Genomic DNA, 20,762 nt, shown 5'->3' with positions numbered 1-20,762 from the left:
GAGAAAGCTGATTGGAGGAAAGGCATACACCCCTTCCCCACGCATGCAGAGCATGCCTGTAAATTGTTTAGGTGGCTGCTAATCTATTTATAGCAACCTCCTCTGACACACATTTCTATCTCCGGGCCTCGGAGAGATTGCCAAAAGTTATCAGGCTGATAACAGAGGAACGGGGCAGGGCACAGCTACTAGACACAAGGCTTTGAAGAGAGATAAGAAAACATTGCAGATAGATGTGCCCAGCTCAAAATTCACGAATCGGGTTTACATCCACTTTAAAGTTTTTAGCACCCTTAAAAACGACCAAACCCACATTTACCTCCAATTTTTAAAGTGGCAGTAAAGTCTTTTTTATAAGTTGAACCTACAGGTAAGCCTATAATAAGGCTTACCTGTAGGTAAAAAAAAAATCTCCTAAACCTGTATGGTTTAGAAGATATTCCCCTCGCAATACGCCACTGCAGCAGCGCATGCACACAGGGGCTTCTCAGCTGAAAGTCCGGCAGACGCCGGACCCTGTCGGAAAGAAATCTCCCACGCGCATGTGTGGGAGTGATGATATCACAGCTCCGGCCACTCACAGCACCAGAGGGAACATGTCAGCTCCCTCGGCAGGATTCGGTCGAGATGTCTGGGCCTCGTTCTAAGGTAAGTATTTCATAATGAGCTAGTATGCGGTGCATACTAGCTCATTATGACTTTTCCCTTGCAGGTCAGAAAAAAAAATGTTTGCAGGTTTACTCCCGCTTTAATTACCTTTTGGCTAACCCAAAACTTTTACTTTTCCTCTTTTTTACTAACTGGAGTTGGACATGTACTGTAAAGCATTATAGTAAATAGGACCAATCCACATAATACATATTGATAGAAATAAATGGTGTAGGCTGTGGATCATTTTCTGTACTCACAGCATTTCCCATACCACACTGAGATACATTTTTAATTGTAGAAAAAGCCTGAACATTGCATTTTGGAGAGAATGTGTACAATTATATGTGTCCCATTTGAAGTGCCCATTTGAGCCTCAACATTAATACAGTACAGTACAGTTTTTCTGGAGTGTTGGTAAAAGCCTGGGGTAAAAAGTCACTTGTCTATGAAATAAAGATTTCATACATAACTACAGTATGCCTCTTACTAGTTATACTATTTGCATCTACAAGATTCAGTTCATGAATACATTTAATTATTTTTTTACCTTTAATATAATTCAGTTCAAATGTAGCTAAAGAAACAAAAAAAAATGTTTTTTTAAAGTAAACTGAAAAATATGGGAGTAGAATACATTCAACTATACTTACTTCAAACCTTTTAATCTGAGCTCTCTGAAACTCCATCTTGTTTTCCAAATCACAGATCACAGCTTCTTGCCGGCTTACAATTGAACGCTCCACCATAGACTGCTCCAAATAGTCAATGCGGCTCTGTGCCACCTGCAGCTGTGTCAACCCAAAATACATTAATAAGTTAATGAGTGCAGTCAACCTTGATAATGTCATGTCTAACTGAGTCCCTACCATTTACCTTTCTTTTTACACTCTGATTTATCGATAAACATAGAGTTTCTAAACCAATACCAATCTAACATATAATCATATGCATTTTAAAATGGTTGAAAGCATTACCCATAAAGACCTATCAGGTTTATTTTTAACCTGTTCTATAAAATAATATCTGCAATCACAAACGTTAATGCAAGCAACAGTCATATTTTCCTTTCCTCTGGAAATGCATGTATGTCTTTTGTTATTTTGTTGTGTCACAGCACAAAAGTATTCCTCTATAAAAGTGATAGACTGCGTCCAACAGTTTTTTGATGTAGCATAGTTTATGACCACAGCAATATTTATGAAGGTAGTTTGAAAATTAGCAGAGCAAAGAAAATAATGCGGTATATTCAATTACTCACAATAATAGGGTATTAAATTCATGGATGTCTTTAAACACATTTAATGAAATAAAAAATGCGTTTGAGTATTAAACTAATCACAGTATAGCAGCACACAACTGGGCATAATTGCCACCATCACAAAAAAAAAAAATACCCTTCTTAGAATAAAAAAAAATCCAAGACTGGCTAAATGTGAGTTTAGATGAGCTCCATCCTCCACGTGACTTTGAAGTTACTATAATGGTAGAGAGGGATGATTTTGTCCTGGGCAGGAGTACCCTTAAAACTCATTTGATGACTGACGTCCAAACTATGCACAGTTCTTTTGCATGTTTTTACTTTTATATTACCCCAGATATACTTCCTAGGTCAAAGCCATAAACCTAATGTATATTTAATTGATGCAACTGCTACTGTCACATTTTTCTATGACAGTAAATCATATTTAAAAATATTATTTGGCATCCATGAATGTGTAAGCATTGCGTGGGTTCTCAAAGGCAGTGGTCATCAACCCTGTCCTCAGGGCCCACTAACAGGCCAGGTTTGCAAGATTACTGAAATACATCACAGGTGATATCATTTACTGCTCAGTGATTGCAGTATTCTAGTCTGCATCTCCCCAAGGTGATACATAAAACCTGGCCTGTTAGTGGGCCCTGAGGACAGGGTTGGCGACCACTGCTTCAAGGTACACAGCCTCACTGTGTCACCAATGGGTTGGGTTTCCTAAAGAGCAGAGTGTCTGATCTTTACCAAGGACCTTCAAAAGTTTATATGGCCTCCCCAGATAACATATAAGTTGCATCCTTCATATTTGACCCACTGTCAACAGCTGATGGGCTAAAAAGTAAACAAAAGTGTAGGGAAAAAGCAGCATTTAGCTTTCTTGTCCTTGTATCAAAGACAGACATTTGAGAGAAGACCATCAAGAACCACAGGGCAGGCTATGGACATCAGAGTTCCAACGAGGAACAAAGGACAAGTTCCAGAGCTCACACAAGCCATTTGAGCAACATTTGTGGAACAGTGTCTAGTCCACTCAAAAAAAAATTCTGGCATTAGAGTTACCGGGGTCAACAGAACTTAAGTGGAAGGATATGCTTCCTTAAAATAATCCCATACTTCCAGTACTGTTATTCATTGACCTTTTTTGCTGTCTCTTTTTTAGAATTGGACAAAGTATGGTAGGGTAAAAACTCCTGTCAGTTTATTCTTCACTGTCTATGTCCCATTGCAGAGATTTCCTTACACTTCCAGTCCAAGAGAAGAACAGGTCTCATTCACTCACACTTTTCTAAACACAGAAGTTATCTAGAAAATATAAACAACTATGTTTACCAGATTATTTTTTCTTTTTTTAATCATTCCTTCTCCGAGCTATAGCCAAATGACGGCCACAGCGCGGACCCAAATTTTCGGGAGGCTGTCATATGACGGCCTCCCCTGTGCACACTCCCTGCGTGCGCCCTGCAGGGTGCACGAGGAATGCGCTGTAATCACTGAGACTTGGGTGATCACCGATCCAGTCCCGGCCCCTTACCATGTGATCAGCTGTTAGCCAATGACAGCTGATTACATGATGTAAACAAAAGCTCGGTAATCGTTTTTCTTTTCTCCTCACGCTGACAGCCGAAAAAAAAAGCTGATCACCAGCTTATTTGCAAGTAACATCGGCCCCGAAGAGGAAGAGGCAATTATGCCTCATCTTTGTATACTAATACCCTATGCCAGTGCCACCTGCCAGTGCCCACCAGTGTCACCTATCAATGCCCACAAGTGCCACCTATCAATGCCCGCCAGTGGTGCCAATCAGTGACACCTAGCAGTGCTGCCTATCAGTGTAACCGATCACTGTCCATTATTGCCACCCATCAGTGCCCGTCACTGCCACCCATCAGTGCCGCCTCATCAGCGTACATCAATGAAGGAGAAAAATTACCTGTTTAAAAATTTATAACAAAATATATTTTAAAAAAAACATTTTTAAAAATTCGGTATTTTTACATTTTTTTTAACAAAACATAAAAACCGTAGTGGTGATCAAATACCACCAAAAAAAGCTCTATTTGTGGGGAAAAAAATATCAAAATGTAATTTGGGTACAGTGTTGGATGACCGTGCAATTGTCATTCGAAATGCGACAGCGCTGAAAGCTGATAATTGGTCTGGACTGGGGGGTTTAAAGTGGAAGTAAACTCCCCTATCGTTTTCAGTCAAGGAAGCTGCCATCTTTGCCTCTGTTTAATCTTCAACTGCTATGGTGCTTCACATGTGATTCGTTATGACACCAGCCATTGGATGGTTTGATAGTTTGGCTGAGAGCACAGCCAATGTGCAGTTAGCATTCACGGCGTGCCTTTTTTTTAACTGTTTAAATCCATGGGTTTACTTCCACTTTAAGTGCCCAGTAAGCAAGTGGTTAAAGAAGATTTAGACATGTTTAGCAGCATAACCATTTATGCAAATTAGTGCTTCTAATTGCATCTTGGCCGCTCAGTATTCTATTTTGTCTAAACACAGTATACAGGGTGTCAAGGATGGGTCCTGTATTGGTGCTTTGTGGCATCAATATTTGGGTTATGGTCCCTTAAAAAGGAAATGTGCATGTACTCAGGATCTTTACTTCTGACTATGGAGACTCCAGTTCCTACAGAGTTAAGCAGCCTCCAGGAAGCAGCACTTAAAACAAGAAGCTTAGTATTGGTGTGGTGGGGAGTAGGAGTTGAAGAGAGAGAGACCTGCTGGAGTGCTGCATGTGTGCTGGGAGCTACAAAGCAGCCAGAATGAGACTGCTAACCTTGGGGTAAATCCTGTCTATATGTTTCCTTTTATGCTGTTTGTGCGAAAGATAAGCTGACTTTTTTGCGTTGCATATTGTGAAGTTTGTTCTGCTGCTGGATGCTCTTTTGTGTTTGCCTAAAGAAAAAGAAACACCTATAAGTGTAAGACAACCAGCTTTGCACAAAGTCCCATGGAGCTATGCCCCTGAATATTACAACAACTAAACCAACCACACTTAAATGCAGGCAAATGCTTGGTTTAAATAGCTCCATTGAAAAATCATTGCATGCATTCATGTGCTTTTATAAATGTCTTCTAAATGTGTATAAAGCAGGTTTGACATATCCTCTTTGAAAAATATTCCTCACTTCTTGTTCTGATGACAATTGCAAAATTGATTTCCTATCACTTTTTGTCTTGGTGACAATAGTCACCAGGTCAAAGAGGTGTAAGACAAAGAGAACAAAAACTTGACAGAGGCTCTAGTCCTTCTTTAATCAAATTTAAAATAATTTATTTATTAATATGTATACACTACAAAAATATGTAATTGCAAGCATATCTCCTGCCTGAACCCTGTTAAATGTGAGAATCAATAGCTCATGCACTATACCCATAAATAGCAAACAATGCGTGTTGCTCTACCCTTTTTGTCGGGCATAATATTTAGCTGTGCATGGCTAGCTTTGATCTCTGATGTCTTAGTCACAAACCTTGTGTGCTATATATTTAAATATATGTCATAAGTAATTGACTTTATACTGACACTTTTTATATTTATATTTATTGAAAACTACTGACTTGTATAATCTACATCAGAAGTACATTATTACAAGTATTCAATAGCTGTCGTTGCATTCAAGAGGAATGCTGTGCATAGAAATGTTAAGCATAACTGGATTGTATTAGCCAAAGTGTGCAACCAGTTTAGAAGTACAGAGCTGCTTAAAGCTTATGATTGAGTAATTTTTTATTTTTTTAGAACTTCTCATTCCCACTGAGCAGAAGAGTGTGAATGAAAGAGGGCAAAAACCGGAATAAATTAATTTTCTTTCAACAGCCAACCTGCTATTGAGGTGACCAGTGATTAAAATTACAGGTTACATTGATTACAAGAACTTTCCTCTACAATGTAGCCGTAATCACATGAGGAGCAGCACAGGGATAAAAATACTGCTATTACCATTACCATTTCTTCTCCAGTCACGCTTGACATTGATGTTTTTATTATATAGCAATGGTGTGAATTTGATTAGAACTATATATTATTTAATTAATGCTATATATTACCAATATGTGCATATTCCTATATACAGTATATGTATTAAAACTGGACTAAAAAAATCCAAAACCACAATTTAAAATAAAGATGTTTTTTAAATGGTTGTATTATGATAAGCTGTGATACAGGGTTAATAGGATATTTCATTTGTACTCTCAGATGTCTGATATATATACTAGAGGGCCTGCACTGTATATATAGTCTATGCTGAATGCAGAATAAAAAAAATAAATATATATATATATAGATATATATATATATACAGTGTATTGAAGTGGTTAAGGGGAACCCTATGACAGAGTTAAGAAAAAAAACGGCATTGCCCCCCCCCCCCCCCCAAAATCCACACCAGCCCCTTCGGGTCTGGTATAGACTTTAAGGGGAACTCCATTAAAAAAAGTAAAAAGCACAATAGACAGTTTTTGACAATTCCTTTATTAAAAAAGATGTGTCCATCTATCTTCAATCATGCCACCCGAGGAGCCCGAAAAATATAAAAAAAAAACTCCGCCTTGATGGGAGACCTCCTGCCGACTGCTGTCTCTTGCCTGTGACAGCTGTTATATAGGCAAGGGCGGGGCCACCCGGTGACATAACCAAGTGACCGGGGGCCCCTTCTGACATCATGTGAGATCAGAGGGGTTGGGGCCATCTGGTTATGTCAGCAGGTGGCCCCGCCCTTGTCTATATAACAGCTGTCACAGCCAAAACACAGCAGTCACTGGGAGGCCTCCCATGGAGGCAGAGGTTTTTTTTTTTTCTATTTTCAGGTCTGTCTGGCACCATGATTGATGATGGATGGACATTGTGGGACACTTTTTCTTTTTTTAATAAAGGAATTGTCAAAAACGGTCTCTTGTGGTTTTTACTTTTTGATACTTTTTTTGGTGAATGGGTAGGGGTACAATGTACCCCTACCCATTCACATAGGGAGGATCTGTGGGCCCCCTTGTTAAAGGGGGCTTACAGTTTCCCATAAGCCCCTTACCCACAGACCCCCACAACCACCGGGCCAGGGTTGTGGGGACGAGACCCTTGTCCCAATTAATATGGGGACAAGGTGCTTTGGGGGTACCCCAAAGTACCCTCCCCATGTTGAGGGCTAGCAGCCTGGTATGGTTCAGGAGGGGGGGGGGGGGTTGCTCACCCTCCTTTCCTGGCCTGCCAGGCTGCTTGCTTGGTTAAGGGACTGTTATTAAATTTTGGGGGTGAACTCATGCCAATTTCTTTTCACATTTTGTCGTGGAGTTCCCCTTAAAATCAATGACAGACCCAAAGGGCCTGGTATGCATTTTGTGGAGGACCCCATCCTGTTTTTTTTTTTGCGTGGAATTTCCCTTAAAATCCATACCAGACCCGAAGGACTGGTGGGGGGAGGGGGGCACACCAATTTGCCATTAAAATGTCATCTATACAGTACACAGCCGTGAGCAAATTTAAATTACATTTTTTCCTTTAGAAATGTAATTTTGCTGCGGCACTGTTCAACACATCCCACAGATGCGCCACTTTACAGGCAGTCTAAGGGGGTCCCCCAACAAAAAAACTATATTTAAAGGATATAAGGATATTAAATTAATAAATGGGTGGTGCTAAATATAAGGATATTCTTGAGGCTGGGGCTGAGGTTCACCTTCCAGCAGGACAATGACCCAAAACACACTGCTAAAGTAACACTCAAGTGGTTTAAGGAGAAACATGTAAATGTGTTGGAATGGCCTAGTCAAAGCCCAGACCTCAATTCAACACCAGATGCAGTTCCGTGTGCCTTTTTTCTGCACTAAAAAAGCATGCACAGTGTTTTCCATGTATTCTAATGGCTCTAGTTCACACCGATGCACTCATTTCCAGGCAGAACTGACTGCACTGGTGTGAACTAGAGCCATTGGAATACATGGAAAACACTGTGCATGGATTTTTAGGGGCAGTTCACACAACAAGAATGCATTCCTACGTTCCGGATTACATAGTATAATTATTGCACATTAACCACTTGCAGACCGGACCATTTTGCTGGTCGAAAGACCAGACCACTTTTTGCGATTCGGCACTGCGACGCTTTAACTGACAATTGCGCGGTTGTGCGACGTGACTCCCAAACAAAATTGACGTCCTTTTTTTGCCACAAATAGAGCTTTCTTTTGGTGGTATTTGATCACCCCTGCGGTTTTTATTTTTTGCGCTATAAACAAAAATAGAGCGACGATTTTGAAAAAAACGCATTATTTTTTACTTTTTGTTATAATAAATATCCCCCAAAAATATATAAAAAAAACATTTTTTTCCCTCAGTTTAGGCCGATACGTATTCTTCTACATATTTTTGGTAAAAAAATCGCAATAAGCGATTATTGATTGGTTTGCGCAAAAGTTATAGCGTTTACAAAATAGGGATAGTTTTATAGCATTTTTACTAATCATTTTTTATTATTTTTTTTTTACTAGTAATGGCGGCGATCAGCGATTTTTATTGTGACTGCGACATTGTGGGGGACCCATCGGACATTTTTGACACATTTTTGGGACCATTGTCATTTATACAGTAATCACTGCTATATAAATGCAGTGATTCCTGTGTAAATGACACTGACAGTGAAGGGGTTAACCAGTGGGTGGCAGTGTAGGGGTTAAGTGTTCCTAGGGGTGTGTTACTAACTGTGGGGGGGTTGGGCTTTCATTTACTGAACACTGATCTCTGCTCCAATCACATGGAGCAGAGATCAGCGTCACTAGTTGCTAGGCAGAATGGAGAAATGCTGTTTACACAGCATTTCCTCCATTCAGCCGTCCCGTAAGACGATCGCGGGTCCCGCGACCGGACTTACGGGGGACCCGACCAGCGCGGGAGCGCGCCGCCGGCGGCGTGCTCCCGATGGCAGGGCGGCATTGAATATTGGACGTATCTGTCGACGTACATCGTCGTGCGCTGGTCGGGAAGTGGTTAAAAGGCCACTCTAAAATGTGCAGTTTTATCACACAGCACAATGCCACAGATGTCACAAGCTTTGAGGGAGCGTGCAATTGGCACGCTGACTGCAGGAATGTCCACCAGAGCTGTTGCCCTTGAATTGAATGTTCATTTCACTACCATAAGCCATCATCAAAAAACCATTTCAGAGATATTGGCAGTACATCCAACCATCCTCACAACCACAGACCACATGTAACCACACCAGTAAAGGGACCCCCACATCCAGCATCTTCACCTCCAAGATTGTCTAAGACCAGACACCCGGACAGCTGCTGCAACAATCAGTTTGCATAACCAAAGAATTTCTGCACAAACTGTCAGAAACCATATCAGGGAAGCTCATCTGCATGCTCGTCATCCTCATCGGGGTCTTCACCTGACTGCAGTTCGCAGTCATAACCGACTTAATTGGGCAAATGCTCACATTTGATGGCGTCTGGCACTTTGTAGAGGTGTTCTCTTCACAAATGAATCCTGCTTTTCACTGTACAGGGCAGATGGCAGACAGTGTATATAGTTTCCTGTGGGTGAGCAGGTTGCTGATGTCAATGTTGTGGATTGAGTGGCCCTTGGTTGGCGGTGGAGTTATGGTATGGGCAGGGGTATGCTATAGACAACAAACACAGGTGCATTTTATTGATGGCATTTTGAATTCACAGAGATACCATGATAAGATCCTGAGGCTCATTGTTGTACCATTCATCCATGACAATCAACTCATGTTGCAGCATGAAAATGCACGGCCCCATGTTGCAAGGATCTGTACACTATTCCTGGAAGCTGAAAACATCCCAGTTCTTGCATGGCCAGCATACTCACCGGAGATGTCACCCATTGAGCATGTTTGGGATGCTTTGGATCGGTGTATAACAGCGTGCAAATTAGCTGTTTTGGAGCAACATCCGACCGTGTGTATGCTCCATCGGACAAACTTTTTCAGTTTTCATCGGACTTTTGTTGGCTGTACGAACGGACAAACTTTTTGACAACATAAGTCCGATGGAGCAAAGTCCGATCGTGTGTACGCAAAACAATCAGACTTTTGTACAAGGTACAAACACGCATGCTCAGAACCAATGCAAAAGATCAGACAACAATACAGAAGTTGACCAAAGTTGGCGCTGGAGTAATTGAACGTCCTCTTTTGAAGTGTCGTCAGTATGTGGAAACATCACTACGTTCGTGTTTGTTGCCTAAAAAGTCTGATCGTGTGTATGCAATAGAAACTTGTGGACTACGCCCTTTGTACAAAAGTCCATGGGAAAGTTTGTACAAAGTCCGATCGTGTGTATGGGGCTTTAGACAGATCTGTGAACAAAAATCTCAGATCTGTGTAGAAAAAGTCATAGATCTTTGCGTTCAGCTCATGATAAATAGGGGAAAACACATAAGTGTTGCGTTTATAATTTTGCTTAGTGTATATATATATATATATATATATATATATATATATATATATACAGTATATAAAACAATACCACAAATGGAATTAAGATTTTATGCACAGTTATTTATGGATGCATAAGTATAGATCTGCCAATATGTACTGGGAATGCCTTTCTTTTCTCCCGGGAAAGGGACCTCATCTAGAAGATGTTTATGATTAATGCTTTTTGTCAGAAGAATATGCTGTGTTAGCAGTCCTTCTACCTTTGCAACAACACCAGTACACCCTTGTTAATGTACAAAGTTTTATCATTTAGGCATATACCAAAATGCATGGCTTATTTTAGCTACATTCTTTAGTTTATCTCACAATACTTTATATTTTGTATTGCATCTTTCTATAAAAAAAAAAAAATCTCTTTGTATTCTCTCAGAAAATATGACAGCTATTGAAATCCTCTACTTCTGCTTAGTTCTTTTACTGTGCTCCTCAATAGACACCTCTTAGTTAATCACAATTTTCTCCAGGCCAAAGTGATAAAGCAAACTGTATGCCCTGCCAAAACTTTTTATTTAGTAAAAAGTGAAAAGGGGTTAGATTCCCACTGAGCTTATATTGCTGCCTGTGTCCCTGTTGCATACTTTTCCCACTTTCTGCCTGGTGAAACCATTGTCAATTGAACAAGAAGTGCGAAGAAATCTACCTAAGAGAACCTCAAATAACAACAGTAAAAACATTAAAGGCATTTTAATCATTATCCACATTATTTCAAGCTGGAAAAAAAGTTTTAGCTTCACTTAAAGTATTAAAACCTACAGTAAATGGAAACATTCATTACATTGCACCTTGCATTTCTTAGATGTGATGGCTGCATTCGTTTTTTTTCCTTTTTATTTTATCTGGTGATCCAGCCAGTAAGTGTGTTGTTTTTTAAAAGAACATGCAGGGGAGCTAACAATGATAAGCTTTATATATTTATGTAAAACCTTTATCCCAAAAGGACAAAAACAGTTTGCTGTAACTGCGTATTAGCTGGTGTTCAGCTTCAATTTGTTATTGTATCTAAATCTGCTAGTAAACATCTAACACTCCCCTCCCCCCAGACTGACAATGTTGCTGTGCCCCCCGTGCTCCTTCATACAGAGTGGGGGCACTGGTGTGTTACCGGCCAGATCACCAGGGAAAAACAAAACAAAAAGGAAAAATAATGCAGCCACCACATCTAATGATTGGTTAACTGCAATAAATATATTGCAGTTGTGGTTTTGGGTTAATACAGCTTTAAGGAGTGATAACCTGTATGATAATTGTTTTTGAGCTGACTTTTACCAACAGTTTTGTGGTAACTATATTTAGCATAATACTTAATAATTCATGCTGATATTGTGAGGTACAGTATTTACTTTTGTAAATGAGCCAATATATAACATTTCTACATGGATATGTCAAAAGAAGACACAAAGTTTGAGTCGAACATCAGGTGTTTGCCTGTTAGCCGAATAGCGAACAATTTGGGGTGTTTGTGGAAGATTTGAAAGGCGCGGAACACCCTTTAAAAGTCTAAGGGAAAAATCAAAAATGCTAATTTTAAAAGCTTATATGCATGATATTGTCATAAAAAGTTTTTGGGGACCTGAGTCCTGCCCCAGGGGACATGTATCAATGCAAAAAAAAGTTTTAAAAACGGCTGTTTATTCCTTTAAATTTCATACCTGGGGGGTATCTACAGTATGCCTGTAAAGTGTTGCATGTTTCCCGTGTTTAGAACAGTCCGAGAGCAGAATTTAATTTCTAAAGGAAAAAAAGTCATTTAAAAGTACTTTCAGCTATAATGAATTGTCGGTCCTGACAATACACATAAAAGTAATTGAAAAAAAAAGTCATGGGATTCCCCCACAGGCCCTGGTATGAATTTTAAGGGGAACCCTGTACCAATTATTTTTTTTTTTAAATGGTGTGGTGTCCTCCCAAAAATCCATACCAGACTCTTATCTTAGCACACAACCTGGCAGGCCGCAGGAAATGAGGGGGGATGAGAGAGCGCCCCCCTCCTGAACCGTACCAGGCCATATGCCCTCAACATGAGGAGGGTGCTTTGGGGTAGTGGCACCCCCAAAGCAAATTGACCCCATGTTAATGTGGACAAGGGCCTCATCCCCACAACCCTTGCCCGGTGGTTGCAGGGGTCTGCGGGCAGGGGGCTTATTGGAATCTGGAAGCCCTCTGTAACAAGGGGACCCCCAGATCCCGACCCCCCTGTGTGAAATGGTAATGGGGTACATTTACCCTACCATTTAAAAAAAAAGGTGTGAAAATGGTAAAAAAAACACAAGACACGGCTTGGGACAACTCCTTTATAAAAAAATAAGTGTCCCATGAAGTCCATTCATCTCCTTCTCTCGATCCGATGGACTGAAAAAAAAAAGCAGCAAGCCGCCACTATCTGCCTCCAAAAATTTTTTGCGCCCCCCCCCCCAAACATTTTGGGCACCAGATGCCACTGGTTATTACTCATTCACACTTGTCTGCCTTTTATATTCACTTGGACTTGGTCACTTCAAACACATCATGCAGACTGATTTTGGTTAATGGACTGTAGTGCAAATCTGCAAAATGCAAAAAGCACTAAAAATGCACAGGAGTGAATCCAGTCTTAATGCACATATCTCATGGATATACTTCTTTAAATGAAATCTCCCCTAATCAGGTATAGAACATGTTAATACTGACCTCAAATATATAAAAAACGACTTAATGGAAACCAAATGCTCCCTGATGAAACCAGCCCATTGCCATTTATCAAATGTAAGTTTGAAACTGAATTATACCGTAAAACCAATCAGAAGCATTGCTAGGATCTTAGCAGACCTGCAATGTCATAGGACTTGTAGAATGCCAAAATGAAAAGTGGGTAAGACTATTTCTCTTCCCCAATATCAGCATTTTTTGTATCTGCTGTGTTCCCTGTCTTTTTTCCCTTCCTCCCACCCTCCCTTAAAACAAACCAATAGTGGGCCCAAATCAAAGAACCAGAAAATTCAAAAGGACAACTGAAAACACCATACAATACCAATACTTCCAGTCCAGTGGCGGCCAGCCCTCCCAAAGTTTGTTTACGTAATCATAGTATGATTGATTTTTTTAATAACTGATAATATGACTAACATTTTTTTAAATTTAAAAAATGTTAGTCATATTATAATTTCTTTAAAAATAAATTGTTATATGTGTGTATACTCACTGCACTGTGCAGGGCGCCGGACTAATGGGTTTCTATTAGGTCCATCATTTTTGTACAAGCATGTGAGCATGTGATTAGAGCTTGAGGCTCTAATTGGCTTGTTATATGATGTCCTCGGGGGGCAGAGCACTGCGCCCCAAACCCTCCCACTTGGGATATTAGAAAATAAAAAATTGGCCATCGCGTTACTTCCGGTTCCCAAATCGAGTTAACATTGAAGCCGCAGAATGGAATTGTATCAGGGGAGCCATTTCAGGGGAACCGTGAGCATGACTTTCATTAATCTACTAAGTTAAAAGAAGAATGCATTGTCAAATACAGATAAATATAGACTCCCAATACTATACTAAAAAGACAGTTTCTTAAATTCACTAAGTGATTGACTGAACCTAATCCTAAAAAAACAGTAAGAGGGAGAGGGCTATTATAAGTGCAAATGTTGGTGTGGATATTTGAGTACAAAAAACAAACAAATTTCATAACAGATTGAATTATGTTTGTGTACAGAATCATACTTGGAATAACAACAATTACTACGAGGGAAACCCGGGGAACTCAGTCTAAGACATGGGACATATAATCTGGGAGCCTCGGTCCAGCAACAACTCTAGACAGATTGTTAGGAGAAACCCTTCCACTGATCCAGGTCATTTTATTCAAATCACACATATTGCAAATAATCAGTGGCAAACTGTAAGAATACAAAATATGAAATAGAATTCATTCTTACCTTCTCCTGGAGACCCTGCTTCTCTTTTTGCACATCTTCGTATTTAGACTGTAGTTCCCGGATATGGGAAATGTCTGATGCCGACTAATTAAGCATAGAAAAACCGTAATTTAGGATGAGTACAATATTTCACTTTATTCGCAATCAAAAAAACTGACATAACTATCTACTATGATGTAGCATTATCATAAGCAATCCTTTGTATTATCATATTTCAATGTCCAGGACCTACCCTGGATATTTTTGGCTGAATAAATATAATTAGAAAGCATATTTAAAGATACTGCTTGCTAATTATAACAATCAAAGTTCTTGGGGCACTGGAAGTGCTTTGCTTGTGTCTGTGTTATCCATTAACAAATTTCACCAGCAAAGATATCCTACATTCTTCATAAAAGCCAACTTTACAAGATGGAATCAACAAGCAATGTTTACGTGTTTTGGATAAACTAATACTAATTTTGAATGGTAGGTGAGAATGTCGATCTTCAGCGCACCTTCTCAATGCACTTGTGTTGTAGTGCAATAACATGTGTTGCTATATGCTACAAGGAGCAAATTATCCATGTACATTTTTTGGTGCATTATGCAGTGCACTTGGAAGTGCAGTCACTTTAGATCGCTGTAGATCTGAGAAGAAGATCTGAAATGAGGAGAAGCTCAGCTGATTTTATCATCCAATCATGTGCAAGCAAAATGCTATGTTTTTATTTTCCTTGCATGTCCCTCTCAGATCTACAGCAACTATACTTTCAAGTGCACTTGTAGTGCAAAGTGGATATGCCTTTAGTAAGTAAACCCTATAGTGTCAAAATGTCAAAATGCATCTTTTTTTGTAGCTCTGTAAATAGGGTTGATCAAATCTGTCCAGGTTTGTAAATATTGCTTAAAGTTCAACATTTGTGGTGAACTCTTTTAAAATGCCTGGGAGTGAAACTGTCTTTCAGTTCTGCCCTTTTAGGTGTAATAAGCAAGCTATTCTCATGCATAGGGTATGGGAATGCAAGCACTGGCATTCTGTACATGTATGAATGCCAAAAAAAATAAAAAATCAGCACTACATCTTGCACTATACAAAATGTCAGCTCCCCCTAGCGGCATTAGCAACATACACTTACAATATGACTGCTGTGAGCCCACCCTTTATAGTGTGGGGCTTGAGTATCCATTGCTTAAGATTATTGGCTCTTTATTGTCAGATGACCAGGGTAAAATTGTATGCACTGTTTTATGGGTTGTTCCGTTTTTCTAGTGGTGAAACTGTAAACAGTTTTTGGCCAAAAGTCTGTGATTCGTGAGTCTGGCTAACATGAACCTCAACCCTATTCACTAAAGGACCAAAGGATATTAGTCATTAAAGTGAACAGTGAGGGTCTCGAGTGAGGGTGCCCATCTGCAGCTGTACCTTTGATTACTAAAACAGCGGGTGTCTGTTCAGTCTGTTCGGTGGCCGTCCATTGTAACAAAGCCCCACCTCCTCCTCGTCCGTGATAGATGGAACACTGAACACTGATACAATGCTGGGAAACTGTATCAGTGTTCCGTCTATCATGGACTAGGAGGAGGCAGGGCTTTGTTACAATGGACGGCCGCCAAACAGACTGCATGACACAGCGGGAGACACCTGCTGTTTTAGTAATCAAAAGGTACAGCTGCAGATGGGCACTGTGAGGCTGCAAATGGGCACAGTGAGGCTACAGATGGGTATTGTTTACCCAATAGCTGCTGCATTTCCCACCCTAGGCTTATACTCGAGTCAATACGTTTTCCCAGTTTTTCGTGGTAAAATTAGGTGCCTCAGCTTATATTCGGGTTGCCCTATAATTGAGTATATACGGTAACTATAATTTACATTAATTTACAGTAATAATGGAAAGTAATTTTGTTCTGGTGGTTAACCAAAGGAAACAAACAGCCTCCAAATAAAGACTTTAGTTTCACATGGCCAAAAATGATGGTAATATCTCTGTTAGCTGCTTGGAAAAATGCAAATAAATAATCAAAGTGACTCTTGGTCAGGAACCACTGAGATCTGATAGCAGCTTTGCCATGCATGTCAGATAGATTAGTACTGCTTTTTGTCACCTTACACTGAAGTATGACAAAAATGCCCTGTATTTGCCAACCTAATGTCACAGTGCTCATTTCTAACCCTTAGGAGGTGATATATATAAATCCATCAACTCTTTCTTCAGTAAACTGCATATTTTCTCGTCTGAATTGACTGAAAGCTGTGGAAGGCTTTGTTAAACGTTTTATCTTCACCTGAGCAATAAGAGCTTTGTGTTTCTTCATAAGCTCATTCAGGTCCTCTTGGTCCTCATCGATCCTTTTCAGAAGATCGGTTTTCTCATGCTGCAGCTGGTACAACTGTTCATCAACCTGACAAAGAGAACAAAAATATGCTGGCTGTGATAGTTTTCTTTTATTTTTTTATTTTTAAAGCACACTAAGAGATCAAAGAATTAACATTGACAGCTCAGATTGTATGTCCAAGTGTCAACTCATCTGTAAAAGAAGAATGTATTTACTTGTATGTTGCGGTGAAAAACAAAGTACACAATTCTTTTTTCTAAAGCATAAATACTGTATCTAATGATACCTTTAGGGGAAATCTTTACTGTAAAAAATGTGGGGGCTGTCATTTATGGCCATCTTCTGATAATCGTAGTTGCCTGGCTGTCCTTGCTTGCAGTACCTTCTAATTTATTGACCAGAAACAAATATGCTGGAATCATACAGTAACTTTCGACTGTCTGTGTGCCCCTACCTCACTTGATTACAATTCAGCCAAATGCAATTAGTATTCAGTTGGTTTGGCAGCTTTATGAAATTACCGTTTTGAGATACAGTATTCTTTAAAGTATGAAATCCTTTAAACATAAAACGCCAATGATCTCAGTCATATTTTAAGTAATACAAGGTATGTCAAGGTAATTAAAATACAGAATCTTACAAAAGTGAGATATTTGTAAATATTTTATTATATCTTTTCATGTGACAACACTGAATAAATAACACTTTGCTACAATGTAAAGTAGTGAGTGTACAGCTTGTATAACAGTGTAAATTTGCTGTCCCCTCAGAATAAATCACACAGCCATTAATGTCTAAACTGCTGGCAACAAAAGTGAGTATACCCCTAAGTGAAAATGTCCAAATTGGGCTCAAAGTGTCAAAATTTTGTGTGACCACTATTATTTTCCAGCACTGCCTTAACCCTCTTGGGCATCTAGTTCACCAGAGCTTCACAGGTTGCCACTGGAGTCCTCTTCCACTCCTCCATGACGACATCATGGAGCTGGTGGATGTTAGAAACCTTGTGCTTCTACACCTTTCTTTTGAGGATTCCCCACAGATGCTCAATAGGTGTTAGGTCTGGAGACATGTTTAGCCAGTCTATCACTTTTACCCTCAGCTTCTTTAGCAAGGCAGTGGTCACCTTGGAGGTGTGTTTGGGGTTGTTATGTTGGAATACTGTCCTGCGGCTCAGTCTCTGAAGGAAGGGGATCATGCTCTGTTTCAGTATATCACAGTACATGTTGGCATTCATGGTTCCCTCAAAGAACTGTAGCTCCCCAGTGCCGGCAGCAGTCATGCAGCCCCAGATCATGACACTCCCACCACTGTAGGCAAGAAACACTTGTCTTTGTACTTCTCACCTGGTTGCCTTCACACACGCTGGACACCATCTGAACCAAATAAGTTTATCTTGGTCTCATCAGACCACAGGACATGGTTCCAATAATCCATGTCCTTATTCTGCTTGTCTTCAGCAAACTGTTCGCAGGCTTTCCTGTGCATCTTTTTTAGAAGAGACTTCCTTCTGGGGTGGCAGCTATGCAGACCAATTTGATGCATATGGTCTGAGCACTGACAGGCTGACTCCCTACCCCTTCAAACTCTGAAGCAATGCTGGCAGCACTCATACGTCTATTTCCCAAAGACAACCTCTGGATATGACGCTGAGCTTGTGCACTCAACTTCTTTGGTCAACCATGGAAAGGCCTGTTAAGAGTGGAAACTGTCCTGTTAAACCACTGTATGGTCTTGGCCACCGTGCTGCAGCTCAGTTTCAGGGTCTTTGCAATCTTCTTATAGCCTAGGCCAGGGTTAGGCAACCTGGGGCCCTCCAGCTGTTGTGGAGCTACATTTCCCATTAGGCATTGCAAGGCTGGCAGTTACAATTACTTCCAGAGGCATGATGGGACTTGTAGTTCTGCAACAGCTGGACGGGCCCCAGGTTGCCTATCCCTGGCTGAAGCCATCTTTATGTAGAGCAAAAATTATTTTTTTCAGATCCTCAGAGTTCTTTCCATGAGGTGCTATGTTGAACTTCCAGTGACCAGTATGAGAAAATGAGAGCGAGAACACAAAATTTAACATACCTGCTCCCCATTCACACCTGAGACCTTGTAACACTAGCGAGTCACATGACACTAGGGAGGGAAAACAGCTAATTGGGCCCAATTTGGACATTTTCACTTAGGGGTGTACTCACTTTTGTTGCCAGTTGCTTAGACATTAATGGCTGTGTGATGAGTTATTTTGAGGGGGCAGTACACTTACACTGTTATACAAGCTGTACACTCATTACTTGACATTGTAGTAAAGTGTATTATAAGACTTATACAATTCTTGCAAGGGCAGCTGCTGGAAGCTAAGTTCCTATTGATGTAGGTGTACCCCCAGAACCACATCTCACAAGAGCCCTTTCCCTGACACAGTGGGGTTGATTTATTAAAACTAGAGCGTGAAAAATCTGGTGAAGCTCTGCATAAAAACGAATCAGCTTACAGGTTTTATTGCCAAAGCTTAATTAAACAAGCTCAAGTTAGAAGCTGATTGGATTCTATGCAGAGCTGCACCAGATTTTGCACTCTCCAGTTTTAGTAAATCAACCCCACTGTGTGGGCATGCACGTGGGAATTAAGGTGTCATTGTTTTGCTGAGAAAGGAATTGTTGTATGCATGTGAAGATGGACCAACAGAGGCAGGGCATAGTCCAGCAGGCAGGGCTCACAATATTGCTTGGGATTTCAGTTCAAGGAAGGCACTGTGTTGTCAGTAAAAACAGGAACTTTGGAGCACACTGGATTTTTGACAGAGCTACTTTTCTGTACTTTCAGCTGTTTTAAAGATCTAAGACATGGGGAACATATTGTACAAATATGCTGAATGTTTTTTTTCTTTTCTTTCATTTTGCCCTGACATAGACTTTAAGGACATTGATCTATCTATTTTCTCTTTTCCAGGGCAGGTACCTAGCTTGGGTACAGAATGTCCACAAATTGTTCTTCCCTTTGCATTGATCAGCTTTAATGGTGAATGGAATTTTGTCACCATTTTGCCTATGCATGAAAGTCCATCAGCATGTATCAAACAAGATGCCATGGTACACTGGGGTGCCTTCTGGGCTTGTCAGGGGTGCCTCACTTCGACCTATATTTTTTCACAGCCTTATGAATTCTCATGGTGTGGATAGGCGAGCTGAGGACTCTGATGTGAAAGTGGGGGGCTAGGAAATCTAATTTAAAGAGATGGGGAGGGGGTGCAGACTCTATTGTGAAAGGAAGGGATTAGGACTCTGATGTGGAAGAGGGGACTGAGGACTCTGATGTAGAAGGGGGGCTGAGGACTCTAATGTGGAAGGGAGATTCTGAGGTGGTGGAGGAACTCCATTTTATACTGAGGTTCCTCAAGATATTGCATATTTTTAAAGGGTGCTATGACTAAATAAAGGTTGAGAAACACTGAGCTAGAACAAGGTAAGAAAGATACTTCCAGTAGGATACAAGTTGATGATGATTTTTTTTCAAAGGCCAAACATACTAAATATAAATTTGACTGTTCAATTTAACACGTAATAGTCTGTTCCTCCTTTATATAAAAAAGTGTTGCTAATTTATTACCAGGAATATATATTGATAAAAAAATCACAGTGAGTGGTGCAGCCTTCAATCTCCCCAGATAATACAAATAAATAACAGCAAAGGAATAAATCAGATTTCACTATGACATAAAGGTCACAATATTCATTTATCAGATTTAACAACTTTTTTGCTGGGAAGAAAAAGAAGCTGATAAGAATTGGAATTACCATGTTCTTATTCCTGGAAAGATTGTCTATTTCCATGTGTAAATTTTCCAGCTCGGTACTCAGTGACTTCAGGGATTTCTGGGACTCTGCATACCTAGCCTCGCTCTCTTCAAGCTGAAACAGGAACAAAATTGAAGAAGATATTAAGATAACTCTAAAGACATTATTGTGTAATAGAATTGCATCTTGTATTGCTGCAGTAATGCCATTGGATTCCTAGTTATTTTTAGTCACAGTAGGTTTAAAGTTATAGAGAAAAAGGTTAAACTTCTTGTTTACAGATCCTGACTTCTTCTCTGGGTGGGATAGTTTTTCAAACATTTGGTTCTATAATGTGATGGGCAAAATGGTTGACCCCTGTCAACTATCCATATCAT

At 40.1% G+C, this 20,762-nt stretch overlaps 1 protein-coding gene across 3 annotated transcripts in view; it reads right to left on the bottom strand.

Moving 5' to 3' along the window:
* The window catches only part of MYO18B (myosin XVIIIB), an 861,659-nt gene that overhangs the window by 220,212 nt on the left and 620,685 nt on the right, over positions 1 to 20,762 (bottom strand). For all 3 annotated transcript variants that reach the window (XM_077461361.1, XM_077461362.1, XM_077461363.1), the window contains 4 exons: positions 20,386 to 20,499; positions 16,551 to 16,667; positions 14,286 to 14,369; positions 1,302 to 1,439 (listed from right to left, as the gene is read on the bottom strand). In XM_077461361.1, coding sequence (XP_077317487.1) covers positions 1,302 to 1,439; positions 14,286 to 14,369; positions 16,551 to 16,667; positions 20,386 to 20,499 — 453 coding nt within the window. The remainder of the gene's footprint in view (positions 1 to 1,301; positions 1,440 to 14,285; positions 14,370 to 16,550; positions 16,668 to 20,385; positions 20,500 to 20,762) is intronic.

The sequence above is a fragment of the Lithobates pipiens genome, unplaced genomic scaffold, assembly GCF_037356315.1.
Source record: "Lithobates pipiens isolate NorthernLeopardFrog02 unplaced genomic scaffold, aLitPip1_a1.2 Scaffold_3, whole genome shotgun sequence".
In the NCBI taxonomy this organism is placed as follows: Eukaryota; Metazoa; Chordata; class Amphibia; order Anura; family Ranidae; genus Lithobates; species Lithobates pipiens.
The sequence above is the reverse complement of the archived record's forward strand: the minus strand, read 5'-3'. Positions and strand labels throughout refer to the sequence as shown.